The sequence below is a fragment of the Impatiens glandulifera genome, chromosome 6, assembly GCF_907164915.1.
Source record: "Impatiens glandulifera chromosome 6, dImpGla2.1, whole genome shotgun sequence".
NCBI lineage: Eukaryota > Viridiplantae > Streptophyta > Magnoliopsida > Ericales > Balsaminaceae > Impatiens > Impatiens glandulifera.
In genome coordinates, this window is record NC_061867.1 from 15876979 (window position 1) to 15890006 (window position 13028).

Genomic DNA, 13028 nt, shown 5'->3' on the forward strand with positions numbered 1-13028 from the left:
TAATTATTAATCAAATAAAACATCCATACTATTATGTAGCCTCATTAATTTATCCAACCAGGGTATCTTCTAATAGGTCATCTTAAAAAAATGGTCTCTAATTTTTTATTTTAGTTACCCGATAGGTCAATAATCAGGGTATCCGTTGTCATGCTAGATAACTACTCAATTTTTAACTTAGTAAGTTAAATTCAAGTGTCAAAAATTGTGCCTAATTAACTAAATATTACCAATTTGTTTCTCAATAAAAACCTTAAATTGTAGTAGCGACATGAATATGGGAAGTCGTGCTAACTTCGTCGCTTAAAAAATAAGAATAATAAGCCAATCCTGTGTATGAACTAAGTATAAAAAAGCAATGTAGTGACAATGACCAAATTTAAATGGAGGAAAGATGTGAATTTTCATTTTTTAGGTCAGGTGATTAGATTTTCTGGAGTACATTGGAACTAGATTGTTATTAGACAACCAATGTGTATATTATGTTTCTCATTAGGTCAGGTGGTTATATCTAATTCACATAACCATCCAACCAGTATACATTTCTTAAATTGGGACTGATCTAAATCATGCCTAAAAATGAAGCTTAAAAAAAACCAAGAAACCAACAAATTTACCAATTCATTTCAATATGAAGCTGAAAATATAGTGAAACAAATTAAACACAGACAAAAGGCTCACAAATTGTCATATTTCCAGAAAACAAAACAAATTTCATCCCTTAAGACAAACAATAACCCAATTTTTTTTCCTTTGAGAAGTAATACTAATAACCTCTATACAACCAAGTTTTCAAGGTAGTAGTGTTGATCATCATCATCATCATTCAGCAATGGCAGCAGTTTTACAGATTGGACAACTGTTTTTCCTTACAAGCCATTGTTCAATACAATGACTGTGAAAGAAATGGCCACAGTCTAGCTTACCAGTCTCATCTTCTTCCCCATATTCCTCCTAAATTAAGTAAAGATTCATACTTTTAGACCAAAAAAAGAAAGAAAGTGAAATGACTAGTGTGGAAGAATAAAGTCTTAAACTTGGGTTATTGAAAATGGTTAATGGGTTATTTGAAATTAAACCCACATCAAAACAAGGCCATAGAGACACCAAGAACAACCTGACATATGCTGCAGTTACGATCCGATTCTGTTAACAAATCTTCTTCTTGTCCTTCTCTACGTGAGATCTTAAGTTTTCTAAGGCAGTGGATTATATCCTCCTCTTTCAATCCAGTATTCACATATCCTATTCTCTCCCCAAGTTCAAGCAAATCCTGCTTGATTTTTATGCATTAGTAAAAACATCTTACCATAAAGAAATATGTTCAATCTGTTTGTTTAAGGAAGAAAAAACACAACCTCATAAGTCATGTTATCAACATTGAGTCTCCATTCCTCATATTGATCAAGCCCACCAATTCGAGCTCCATTCAGCAGCCTCCTATTTTGAATCATCCCAATCTGGATTCAAATTCAACAGCATTTGTCAAAAAAGAAGAACATAAACTAAAGAAATCATCAAAATCTTTGACTCATCGAAGCCCAAGTTCTTAACAGATCTGGCTTTTATTACTCATGTTGAATTTGTTCATCAAGTTGATTCACTAAACAAAAGAAAACCTCGGAAATCCCTTCCAGAGAAGGACTTGTTGGAACATGGTGATGGAATGATCTGGGTCTAAACTCATCAGTCAATCCAAATCTAGAGTCTTGAAATAGAACCGTTTCTTGGGTCATCATTCTTCGTGTAGACGAAGAAGAAGAAGATCGCTGCCAATACAATAAGAAAATGGAAATGAAATGAATTGGAATTGATCAATTGAAGAAGAAGCAGATGAAGAAAATAAGATAGATAGATAGATACCCACCTCATTCTTCTTCTTCTTATTCTTCTTCTTCTTCTTCTTCTTGTCGAAATCAACATCAGTAGTAGAACTCAAAGCAATGGCGGGCACACACCAAAGATCATCAATAGCAGTTCTCTGATTCCTTTTACTAACCTTCTTGGCTTCCCAATTAGCTGACGACCGGATCGAAGCTGGAACAGAAACCTGAGAGGAGGCGGTGCATCCTAGGTTCCTAAAAGATGCTGTTGCGAAGTTCTTCTTCTTATTAGTATTATGTTTCTTCTTGTTGGGTGTTGTATCATCGGCGGTGGAAGAGATGTTTCCGGCGATTCTTCTACTTCTTCTTCTGTATTGATTACTATCATTACTAGTTGTCAAGATATCTGAAACAAAAAATGCAGAAGGCATGATTTCAACAATCAAGAACAGAAATGGAGAGAGAAACGATGCAATGCAGAATTAGGAGAGAGAGAAAGAGAGAATTGAGAAATTGGAATTTTTTTTTTTTCAATGTGAGAATGATGATGTACTCTGGTTCTTGTCTTCTTGTTCTGGTTCTTGTTTTGTTTTATTTTGGTTTGATTAATTTATTTATTTATTTTTAATGATAAAGAGGCGGGTGGATTCGAATAGTTTTGTTTTATTTTAAGAATTATCCATAAAATTTGATTCACCCGTGACTAATCAAAATGTTTTAAAAATTCAAAACTATTACATCTTAAAAAGGGAAGTACCCTTTCTCATCTTTCCAACTAGTATGACATTCACAACTTATTTGTTGTATTATACCAAGTTTTTTGTTTTTAATCATTTATCCATTTATTGTTTATTTAAATTTTCTAAGTAACTTCCACCCATGAATTTATTTTTGTAATCAACATTTAGGGTTTTCAACAATAAATTCCAAATTGTGAGAAATGGACAATTGTCTATTTATGTGAGAAATAAATGACAATTTTGGATTGGTGCTTGTTTGGAAACACTTATGGATTTGGAGTTAAAATTGACTATTGAGTTGTGTCTAGTTTAAAAATCAAGATTTTTTTTAATGTTTTAGTATGAAAATTGTAATGGAATGAAATAAAAAATAAATATTAAACATGTTTGGAAATGAGTTTTTAAATTTATAAATATTAGTGCAAATGCTTATTAACTTTAAGTTTACTACTTTTGCTTTATTATTTTTTATTTTAAACATAAATTTTTATTTGTTCAATTACAACACATAAATTTATTAAAATTTAATATTACTCAACAAATGATATTTCTTTTTTTAAGATAATTTGAAGATATTTAATATGAAACTTTTTAATATTAATAATTAATTATAAAGAAATATTTTATAATCTATCTTATCGGACTATTTATTAATCAAAATACTAAAATATTATTTATTATATTTTTAAATTTTTTATTTTATTATTATATATTAATACTATATAAAAAAATTTATATAAAAAATATTCAAAATTATACAAAATATTCAAAATAACCATATATATTTTAAATAAATCAAGTTTATTTAAATACCCTAAACCAAACAAAATTCGAGTTTATGCATAACCAATTTTCAAACAATGTCATTTTTGAGTGCTTTGAAAAAAAGAAAAAATAAATTGTTAAACTATTTGAATTTTGATGTAAGGAGTTTTTGGTTGAGGGTGTATTTAGATTGTCCTAGTCAAAGTCAAGATGTAAATTGAACCTAGGTTAATATTTTTTTTAATAAAATAGTTAATCTGAACTACCCATACTAATATTTAAATTATAATATTATATAACTCATTTTTTTATATTAAAAATAAATAAATAAAAGTCAATAAGATACCCCCAACCGTCTAACACAAGAAAAAGTACTAAAGTCTACTCTTCTTGCCTTGTATTCATATTATTTAAATCTTGACACCAACAATAAGAGTATAATAAATTAATTTTTGACAGACTATCAAAGGTGATAATTGTGGGAAAGCTTATTATTATAATCTTATTATGTTTTTCATGTTTAAAAACTAAACACTATATACAAAAAAACACAAAAAGAAAAGAGTTAGGCAAAAAGTGACATGATATGAGTACATGTTTAACTTTTCCTTTTAGCTTGATTGGTAATATTTGTTTTACATGTTTGGTTTCACTATCTAATTAAAACTTATCATTATTCCATATCAAAATCTTTTTATTTGTAACAAACCCGAGAGCCAAATCAAGTATATAATTGAATGATTATACATTTTAATATGAATATATATAGGAGCTCGGGTGAGCTGAAACCAACTCGAAAAAAAAAATCAGTAAAAAATTGACATTACCTATATTTAAAAAAAAATCAATATAATACACTAATTTATTTATTTAATTATTAAAATAAATAAGAATGTTTTATCTAAAATTTTATCGTTATTTATTTAAGTTCTTCTTTTTTTCAAGTCAATCTATCTCTCTGAATCCTGGGGTACATCATGGGATAGGATGTATGTATTTTATACATTATTTTCTTATAATATTAAATATTAAAGATATTTTCTTATTATTTGTTCAAATAGGTCTAATAAATTGTTTAATGGTAAGAAAAACAGCTGGAAAGAATCCAACTTGAAAATCAGAAGGTCCAAAAGTCATCATTTTGTTCCAATGGGGCTTTGAAAGTTTAATAGCGGTGCACTCTACTATCTTTTTTATAACTTAAAAAACACTCAAATTGTATTATTTTATAATAATTAAAAATTGGAATTATTTGTGAAATTCTTATAACAACTCTAGCATAAAAATAATATTAAATTTAGAAGGGTCTCGTTCAATAATAATGGGGTTATTTCAATAAGTTAATTTCAAATAATTTGGTATGAGAAATAAATTATTTAAAATTATATTAATAAAATCTAAAAAGATACCAAAGGTATAAAATAAATAAATAATAAAGATAAGTTTGAAATAAAAAAAAATATATTTTAATATTATAATTAATTATTAAATTAAGTGTCAGTTTTGTTTTTATAATCTATGAAATAAAAATAATACTTTCCTAGTATCACATCTAACTATTAAAAGTTGGTTATTTTTTTTATAAGAAAATAATCCTCATTAAATTAATTAAGATTTATCTATAAAAGTTAATTATTAAATAATACAAAAAAAATCTATAAAATTAATAAAAAATAATTGAAAATATAATATTAAATTGTATTGATAATTTACCAAATTAAAATTTTCAATAAACAAACTCCGGCAATAATGCATTTGTTGAGGGTCATTCCAAATCAAATTCATATAAGTTCCTAAACGATAAGTAATAAATTAGAGCAAGTCGAAAGAACTAATTAATCAATTACGAAAGAATCTTTACTAAATATTCTTAACAGTAGTTGAAAACGCCGAAAAATGTCATGTCAAATGATAATTATATGACCGAAATAATAAAACCTGTACAAATCAGAAGATAACTTGTAAGAGGGCCTCCATATTAAATATTAAATAAAATAATTCATTATTGAAAATATAAAAAACAACTCAAATTCTAATAATTTTATCTTCTTTATCGTTAAAAAGATGGCGAACACGGACTTGATAAATTATCACCAACAAATAAAAACACTGCCCACCCTCCTATGTTGAAAAACCATCAAATGAATAAAAAAACATTTCTTTTTAACCTCTCTTTGATTTTTGTTTGTTTTATTTATTTTTTATTTCTTTTAAAGAGAGAAGATTGTTTTTAACTATAAATTGATTAATTATTCTCTCAACTGTTTAGGGGTTAATTTATATATATATATATATATATATATATATATATATTAATATTGATTTGTAATACATATTTCTCTCTTTTCCACACTTATTTTATTAAAATAAATTAAAGTATTTAAATCAAGTATTTATTACTCAAAATTAATTAAATTTAAATAAATTTATATTTTAAATATTATTTTATTCAATATTATAAAATATTAAAAAATAATTAATTTACACTTAGATTTAAATCTAACTAAAAATAAAAATAATATATATATATTTATAATTTTGCTTATAATTTATATATATTAACGTGTAAATGAGCGTACAAATATGTATTGTACAAATACACAAGTTTAAATGGATTTTCTTTTGTCTAAGAATATTTATTATTTATGTATTTTTTTTAATTTCAAATATATAAATATACTTATATATTATATATAATTTTAAGTTTTTTCTTAGATTTAATTTTAAGAGTTTATAATATTAAATAAAATAATATTTGAAATACAAATTTATTTAAATTAAATTAATTTTGAGTCAGAAAAAAATTCTTTATATTAAAAAATAAAAAGAATTATAACCTAGTATTGAAATGAGAAAAAAAATGTATATATATATATAAATAACACCCTAATAATGGATAAATAATTGATAGTAGAACCAATTTTTAATAATATATAATGTTTATTTACATTTTCCATATATATATTTTAATTCATAATTTTTTCATTAATTCGAAGATGTTTATAATTATGAAGAATTATAAGAAAGGAAAAAGAAGATAATATCTCTTGAGCCCAAATTATTTGGGCCTGCTGAATAATTTATCTTGGACCTAAAACTTATGGAATGATAGGTTTTTAGATATTTTATTTGAAAAAAAATAAAAATAGAGTTCGCCTTTTTTCTCCTTTATAACCCCAAAACCTCTACGCCGAGAAAATTCTTTCTCTTTTGAGGTCACCGCCTTCAAAGATTACTCCGTCTGCGAGCTGAAATTCAGTAGCTGTTCTTGACTGAGATTCTTCGCCTTCTCCTTAATTTCTCAAGGAGCTTCTCAGGTTTCATTTCCTATCTCTTGTGATTCTGATACATGTCTAATTCATCAAAATAGTTCATTATTGATAATCATACTGGAGTGTTTGTTTCCAATTGGAGTATTCTTCCATACTGGATATGAACAATCACTATATTAACTTACGAAACACTAAACTGGCTTGATTTTATAATACTACTTTATTGTACTTAGTTCTGTTTGATTTCTTTGTTCTTCTTGCGAATATTAAGCTGAAAACAACCTGAATCATAGGAGAAAGTAGAGATGGACATTGAATCTGATGCAATAAGCTCGAGGTCAAAAGTTCTTGAGGAGTCTGTTTCAGACGTGAAAATGGATTCAAATGAATCATCGAATATTGCAGTAAGCATTTTTACTATTGGAATTCATTAGTTTCCTCGAACAAGTATGTATCTCATTTTCTTGAATTACTAGGTTATTTCAAGGATTAATGATTTAACATATGCTTTTAGTACTAGTTTCGTAAACAAGTATATTGGTTATTGATCTTTGAAGGATGACGAGATAGTCAAAATTGCCGAATCAATTGATTCAAAGGAATCATCGAGTATTGCAGTAATCATTTTTACAATTAGATTTGATTAGTTTCCTCGAACAAGTATGTATCTCATTTTCTTGAATTACTAGGTTATTTCAAGGATTAATGATTTAACATATGCTTTTAGTATTAGTTTCATAAACAAGTATGTATCTCATTTCTTGAACTACTAGGTTATTTCAATTTTTGGTTGCTTAAAGATTAGTGCTGTAAAAGACTTTAGACGAATGATTTTAGTACTAGTTTCATAGATAATGTAGAAGTATATTGATATTGATCTTTGAAGGATGACGAGACAGTCAAAATTGCCGAATCAATTGAGAAACTTGTTATTGATGCTGGAGAGTCTTCCAGCCACTTCAAGAAAAAACCTGTTATCATCATTGTTGTCGGAATGGCAGGTATTACTTTGGAAACATTTTAGTGCATTCATATTTATTTTATTCTAACATTTGTGTTAGATTCTACACAGGAAGTGGAAAGACTACTTTCATGCATAGACTTGTTTGTCATACACAAGTCTCAAACATTAGGGGTTATGTGGTGAACCTTGATCCAGCTGTTATGACACTTCCTTTTGGTGCTAATATCGACATAAGAGATACTGTTCGCTATAAGGAAGTTATGAAGCAGTACAATCTTGGCCCTAATGGAGGGATCTTGACATCACTAAACTTATTCGCTACTAAGTTTAATGAGGTATTCTAACGTTTGATGGAAATCTTCTAATTGAATTGTCTGTATCAATTTAACAGCTTGTTTGATGTAGTTTTTTTTATTTTAATTTCTAAAGAAACCGTTTTTGATGAAATTTTTTTATTTGGATTAAATGACAATTTCATTTGTATTTAATATTTTAAACTATCGTAAAAAAATAAAATTAGGGTATTTTAGTATATTGTTGATGATTTGATCGATGAAGTGATTGGTGATGGGATAAAGGGTTATCTGGATTAATCTAAATTGATTTGTTCGATCTGGATTGTTTGAATTTAATCTGAATTACACAATTTAAAATAACCTACACCACCGAACAAAGGTAGGTCAAACAAGGCCCAAGTTGCTGGCTCTTTAAAGCATAGTTGTCAATAGCGCCCGTAGCGCTAGCTATAGCGAATAGCGTAGCGTAGCGCCCCCTTGTAGCTATAAGGGGCTATAGGCTACGCACTTTCAAATAGCCCCGCTTTTGTAGCTATAGCGCCTATAGCGCCAAAAGCTATTGCCCCTTGTAGCGACGCTTTTACAAAATTAATATTAATTATGACTTTTCATCTCCCCAAAATTTTTAAATTTCAAATTTTTTTTGACTCTTCCTCTATTTTGCACTCTTCTTTTATTCTCTTATTATTTTTTCCAATCTAGTCTTTTCCAATTATTTTCTCTTCTTTCCTCTAATCTTCTTTTTACATTTCTTCTCTAGCCTTTTCTTATCCCTCTTTCTCTTCTCTAGTCTTTTCTTATCCTTCATTCTCTTATTTTCTCTTCATCAACACATTTAAGAAGCTCGAAGGCAATCACATCTAAATCAAGGGGGAAAAGACCAATAGAAACATTTAACACATCTGATATTTTAGATGAATTTGATTACAATGAAAAAAGTGAATAAGAGAATGATGCCAAACATTATGCAATTTCAAATGAAGAAGATGATCTCGATCTTGATGAAGAAAATGATGACAATGAATTTTAGATTATGTTTTGAACTTTTTCTAGTTTAAGAATTGATGGTTTTTTGTTTTGAACTTTTATTTTTGATATTTACATGTTTTTTACGCTTTATTTTCAAATAGCCCTCGCTACGCTATTCGCTTTACGCTATAGCTATGAGCAGCTTTGACGCTATTTAGCGCTATACGCTATTGACAACTATGCTTTAAAGGATGAATTGCAATGTATTAAGCTGTGGAATGTTTTGCAGGTTGTTTCAATGATTGAAAAGAGAGCAGACAAACTAGATTATGTTCTTGTGGACACTCCTGGTCAGATTGAGATTTTTACATGGTCTGCTTCTGGAGCTATAATAACGGAAGCTTTTGCATCAACTTTTCCGACTGTAGTGACATATGTGGTTGATACACCTCGGTCTGCAAATCCTCAAACTTTTATGAGCAATATGCTTTATGCCTGCAGCATACTTTACAAAACAAGACTACCTCTTGTACTTGCTTTCAATAAGATTGATGTGGCCCAACATCAATTTGCATTGGAGGTATGCCTTTCTTCTAATAGATGACTACCCCTACATTTTGAATGATTCTTCAATGTTCAGATTTTTGAAATTGATGCTAATTGTCAGATTTTCCTTTTGGTTATAATAAAATAAATAAATTCTGTTGATCATGATCTGAAAAAATATACATTTGGAGCTTGTTTGATGTATAGGGTTATTTGGAAAAAATATTGTTCCACTTAAAAGTGGGTTATTTAGGTAAAATGACCTAATATGTCATTATTTTATATGTTAAAATCTTTTAAAAAAATAAAATAAGGATAATTTAGTATTTTGTTAGATGGTTTGAATGATTTGAATCATTTGATTAATGAAGTGATTGATGGATGATAGGATAGAGTATAAATCCAAATAAGCCTTCATCAAACAAAGCCATTATTTACAAAAAATCACATTTGATCAATAAAATAATTTGGTCTTGCATTCTCCATTGAAGCGTATTATTGACAATTATAGTTTTTAATCATGAGATGTTCTGTACTACTTATAATAAAGAACACACTTTCACGATATTCCATTGAGAATTGTGGTTGTTTCTTAAACTGTGACAAATCCATTTACATCTAAATTTTATCCAAATAGGCTCAATGTTTATTTAAGATTTTGGATTGATGATGAATATGCTAGAGGATAAATTCCATTTACATCGACATTTTATAAAGATTGTGGAATTTGGAGCAATTATAGTTTTTAATCATGTGATGTTTTGTACTACTTCTAATAAAGAACACACTTTCACGATATTCCATTGAGAATTGTGGTTCTTACTTAAATTCTGACAAATCCATTCAAGATTGTGCTTCATGCTTGATTTAATCTAACAAAATTCTATTGAGATGTAATTGTAGTTTCTAATGATGCGATATTGTTTTAAACTACTTAAAATAGTGGATGGAAGATTTTGAAGTGTTTCAAGCAGCATTGGATTCAGATCACTCTTATACATCGACTCTGAGTAGAAGCCTTTCTCTTGCCCTGGAAGAGTTCTACAAGAATCTGAAGGCAGTTGGAGTGTCTGCAGTTACCGGTGCTGGAATCGATTCTTTCTTCAAGGCTATTGAATCGAGTGCAGAGGAATACATGGAAACATACAAGTAAATACATTTAAAAGAAGTTTCTGCAATTATTATTTTGTTTCGAGACTAGGTTTTTTTGAAGATGAGACCTCAAGACTTATGTTTTTATGTTTGGTTTTGGTAATTAGGTCTGACTTGGACAAAAGGAGGACTGATAAGTTAGAGTTGGAGGAAAAACGGAAGAAAGAGAACATGGCGAAGCTGAGGAAGGATATGGAGAAGTCTAGGGGAGAGACTGTTGTTCTTAGCACTGGGCTAAAGGATAAGGAGGTTGTGATGGAAGACGGAGAAGAGGAGGAAGAAGAAGCTGAAGATTATCTGCCGTGTAGTGACGATGATGAAGATATCCATCATGATTATGGTGATAATGAATCTATCGATCTATCTCCATTTGAGTGATCTTTTAGTTTTTTTCTATCTGAAACAAAACTTGTATTTTTGGTATTTTGTATAGAGAGATTCATTGTGATATCAATTTGAAGCTCTTATGCCTTATTAGTACCCCCAAATGATATTTTTATATTGAAGTGGTTTTTGGCATTAAGATTTTCTTCAGTTGAGAATTGTCTTCAACTCTTAATCTAGGTTCAACTTAAACCGCTCTTATCGGAATTGAACCTTAGATCTTTGGTCTCTTAAATAGGTTAATCTTATCGAAATATTTAAATGTTGTTTAGTTTGAAATTTCTTCTCTAGTATTGGGATAGAATTTTGTTAGTTATGTCTTTATTTTTGTATCTATTATGTTTTCATTATACTAATGTTTGAGGTGAATTCAAACGATCTAAATTGTTCCCCACCAAATTCAATCTGTCGTTTGAACCATAAATTGTTCAATAGAGTTTTGATATAGTAAAAATTGATATATTATTGCCTACTTTATTCAAAATCGAACTCATCTGATCCGCAATCAAACTATATTTATTATTGTTGTAATGTATAAATAAATTTTTCGAATATACTAAATTAATCTTTTCATATTTGTTTAATAAAAAAATGGTTTGAAATTGTAATTATATAGGCATTTGTGTTCATTTTATTTGTTAAATATCAAAGTGGATTAAAAAATTGGTTTACAAACTTGACAAATATAAGTTATTTGATGGCATAATTGATTTTCCTTCAACTTCTAACTTACCATTTTCAGAAAAGACACCAAAACATTGATGGTATAAGGAAGTGCAACATGTTTTACTGTATCTAAATCTGGTTCAACACTTAGCAACATACAAATGCAGAACTAGTGCAAAAGCTAGTAAAGCATGGAAATCTTTTCTTTTGGGGAATTTGACAGGATTTTACTATGTACACCATTCTGCATTTGAATGTTTCAACAAGGGCAGAAGTAACAAGAATAAACTAAAATAAGTCAGAAGAATATATATTTTCTTCCCACAGCCTCAACTATGGCGGCAGGTAGAGCCGTCAATTTGGATTAGGCCCACCCTGCCAAACAATTTAGACGGGTTGGGTTGAAATATTAACAACTCATTTGGAAATGGGTCTACACGGGCCAGTCTGTTCGGGCCGCGGGCTTAGGCGGGTCGGGTTTAAGTTGACCCACGGGTTGCCAAAAATAATCTTATAGACATATGCCGCATAGCCCTCATCTGATGAAGGAGAAAGATTTGCCTGCAGGTAAGAAAATGTATTCATACGGTGAAAAAAAAAAAAAAAATTGGAAAAAGATAGACTGTTATTTAGATACCTGAAAAAATGAGTGTGTCATTTCAAGTTAGGCTGAAAATAAGAGAAGCTTCAAACAGAGACTAAGAATTAAGAGCTGTTTAATCTTTAAGCTTCAAACAGATCTAACTAAGTATGATTCAGCAAATTAAATGTTCAGTATTATGTAAAGTTGACTTCACTTAAAATTTAGCACGTATTTTCAGCTCTACTTAATGAATAATGTGATTTACTTAATATCGTTATCAAACAAGCTTAATTAAAAAAGCACTAACAGTATTTGATACACAACTTATCACTCAATCTATTTAAAAGTTAAATGCTTATTCGAATTAAGCCCATTCAATAAGTATTATCTAAAATCACTATAATCACTCAATTATAGATTCACCTCAAATTAAGTTAGAATAAGTAAGCTATGTATTACTTAACTCTCAATAATGTATTAAGAGCCTAAAAAATACCACTTGAACACTATAAGTATGAAATTTTGGCTTCAAAAGTTAAATATATTTTCTTTTCTTGTTTTAGTATGAATTATTTGATAATTTTCTTTAATTATGATATATAATCCTAAATATTATATTAGTGTTTGTTTAGACAAAACAAGATCATGATTCTCTATGTCAATAAGTTAAGATGATAAACTAATCGAAAGCATAGCTGATGTCATTGCCCAAAACTTGAGTTACCATATGTTGGATCTTTCTATTCTATAGACAGTCTCCCCTGCTTCTCTATCGACGAAGGTATAAAAAAATGAAACTGACGTCTATGAATCAGGGACCAGAATCTTATTTATATTGTCATTTATTTATTATTTAATCCATCATAAA

The 13028-nt window shown here is 28.5% G+C and overlaps 2 protein-coding genes across 3 annotated transcripts; one reads left to right on the forward strand and one right to left on the reverse strand.

Moving 5' to 3' along the window:
* Positions 1–601: 601 nt before the first annotated feature.
* On the reverse strand, positions 602–2365 carry LOC124942472. The gene is made up of 5 exons (XM_047482987.1): positions 1868–2365; positions 1620–1769; positions 1359–1460; positions 1118–1273; positions 602–954 (listed from the first exon to the last, which is right to left on the reverse strand). The coding sequence occupies exons 1-5, from the start codon at positions 2252–2254 to the stop codon at positions 823–825; spliced, it is 927 nt and encodes a 308-aa protein (XP_047338943.1). The 5' UTR covers positions 2255–2365; the 3' UTR covers positions 602–822.
* A 4151-nt stretch (positions 2366–6516) lies between these two features.
* Positions 6517–11050, forward strand: LOC124941398 (GPN-loop GTPase QQT2). Of its 2 annotated transcripts, none has more exons than XM_047481712.1 (7): positions 6517–6645; positions 6894–7004; positions 7487–7601; positions 7673–7899; positions 9119–9409; positions 10319–10524; positions 10635–11050. In XM_047481712.1, the coding sequence occupies exons 2-7, from the start codon at positions 6906–6908 to the stop codon at positions 10903–10905; spliced, it is 1209 nt and encodes a 402-aa protein (XP_047337668.1). In that variant the 5' UTR covers positions 6517–6645; positions 6894–6905; the 3' UTR covers positions 10906–11050. The 2 variants fall into 2 exon arrangements, with proteins under 2 accessions (XP_047337668.1, XP_047337667.1); XM_047481711.1 differs by having other exon boundaries at positions 6524–6645; positions 6879–7004.
* The last annotated feature ends 1978 nt before the right edge of the window (positions 11051–13028 follow it).

Coding starts and splice junctions, on each gene's coding strand:
- LOC124942472 (XM_047482987.1), bottom strand. CDS start 2,254: ATGCCTTCTGCATTTTTTGTTTCAGATATCTTGACAACTAGTAATGAT. Junction 1,461..1,619: donor CTCTGGAAGGGATTTCCGAG/GTTTTCTTTTGT, acceptor ATTTGAATCCAG/ATTGGGATGATTCAAAATAG. Junction 1,274..1,358: donor TTGATAACATGACTTATGAG/GTTGTGTTTTTT, acceptor AAAATCAAGCAG/GATTTGCTTGAACTTGGGGA.
- LOC124941398 (XM_047481712.1), top strand. CDS start 6,906: ATGGACATTGAATCTGATGCAATAAGCTCGAGGTCAAAAGTTCTTGAG. Junction 7,900..9,118: donor TCGCTACTAAGTTTAATGAG/GTATTCTAACGT, acceptor AATGTTTTGCAG/GTTGTTTCAATGATTGAAAA. Junction 9,410..10,318: donor AACATCAATTTGCATTGGAG/GTATGCCTTTCT, acceptor TACTTAAAATAG/TGGATGGAAGATTTTGAAGT.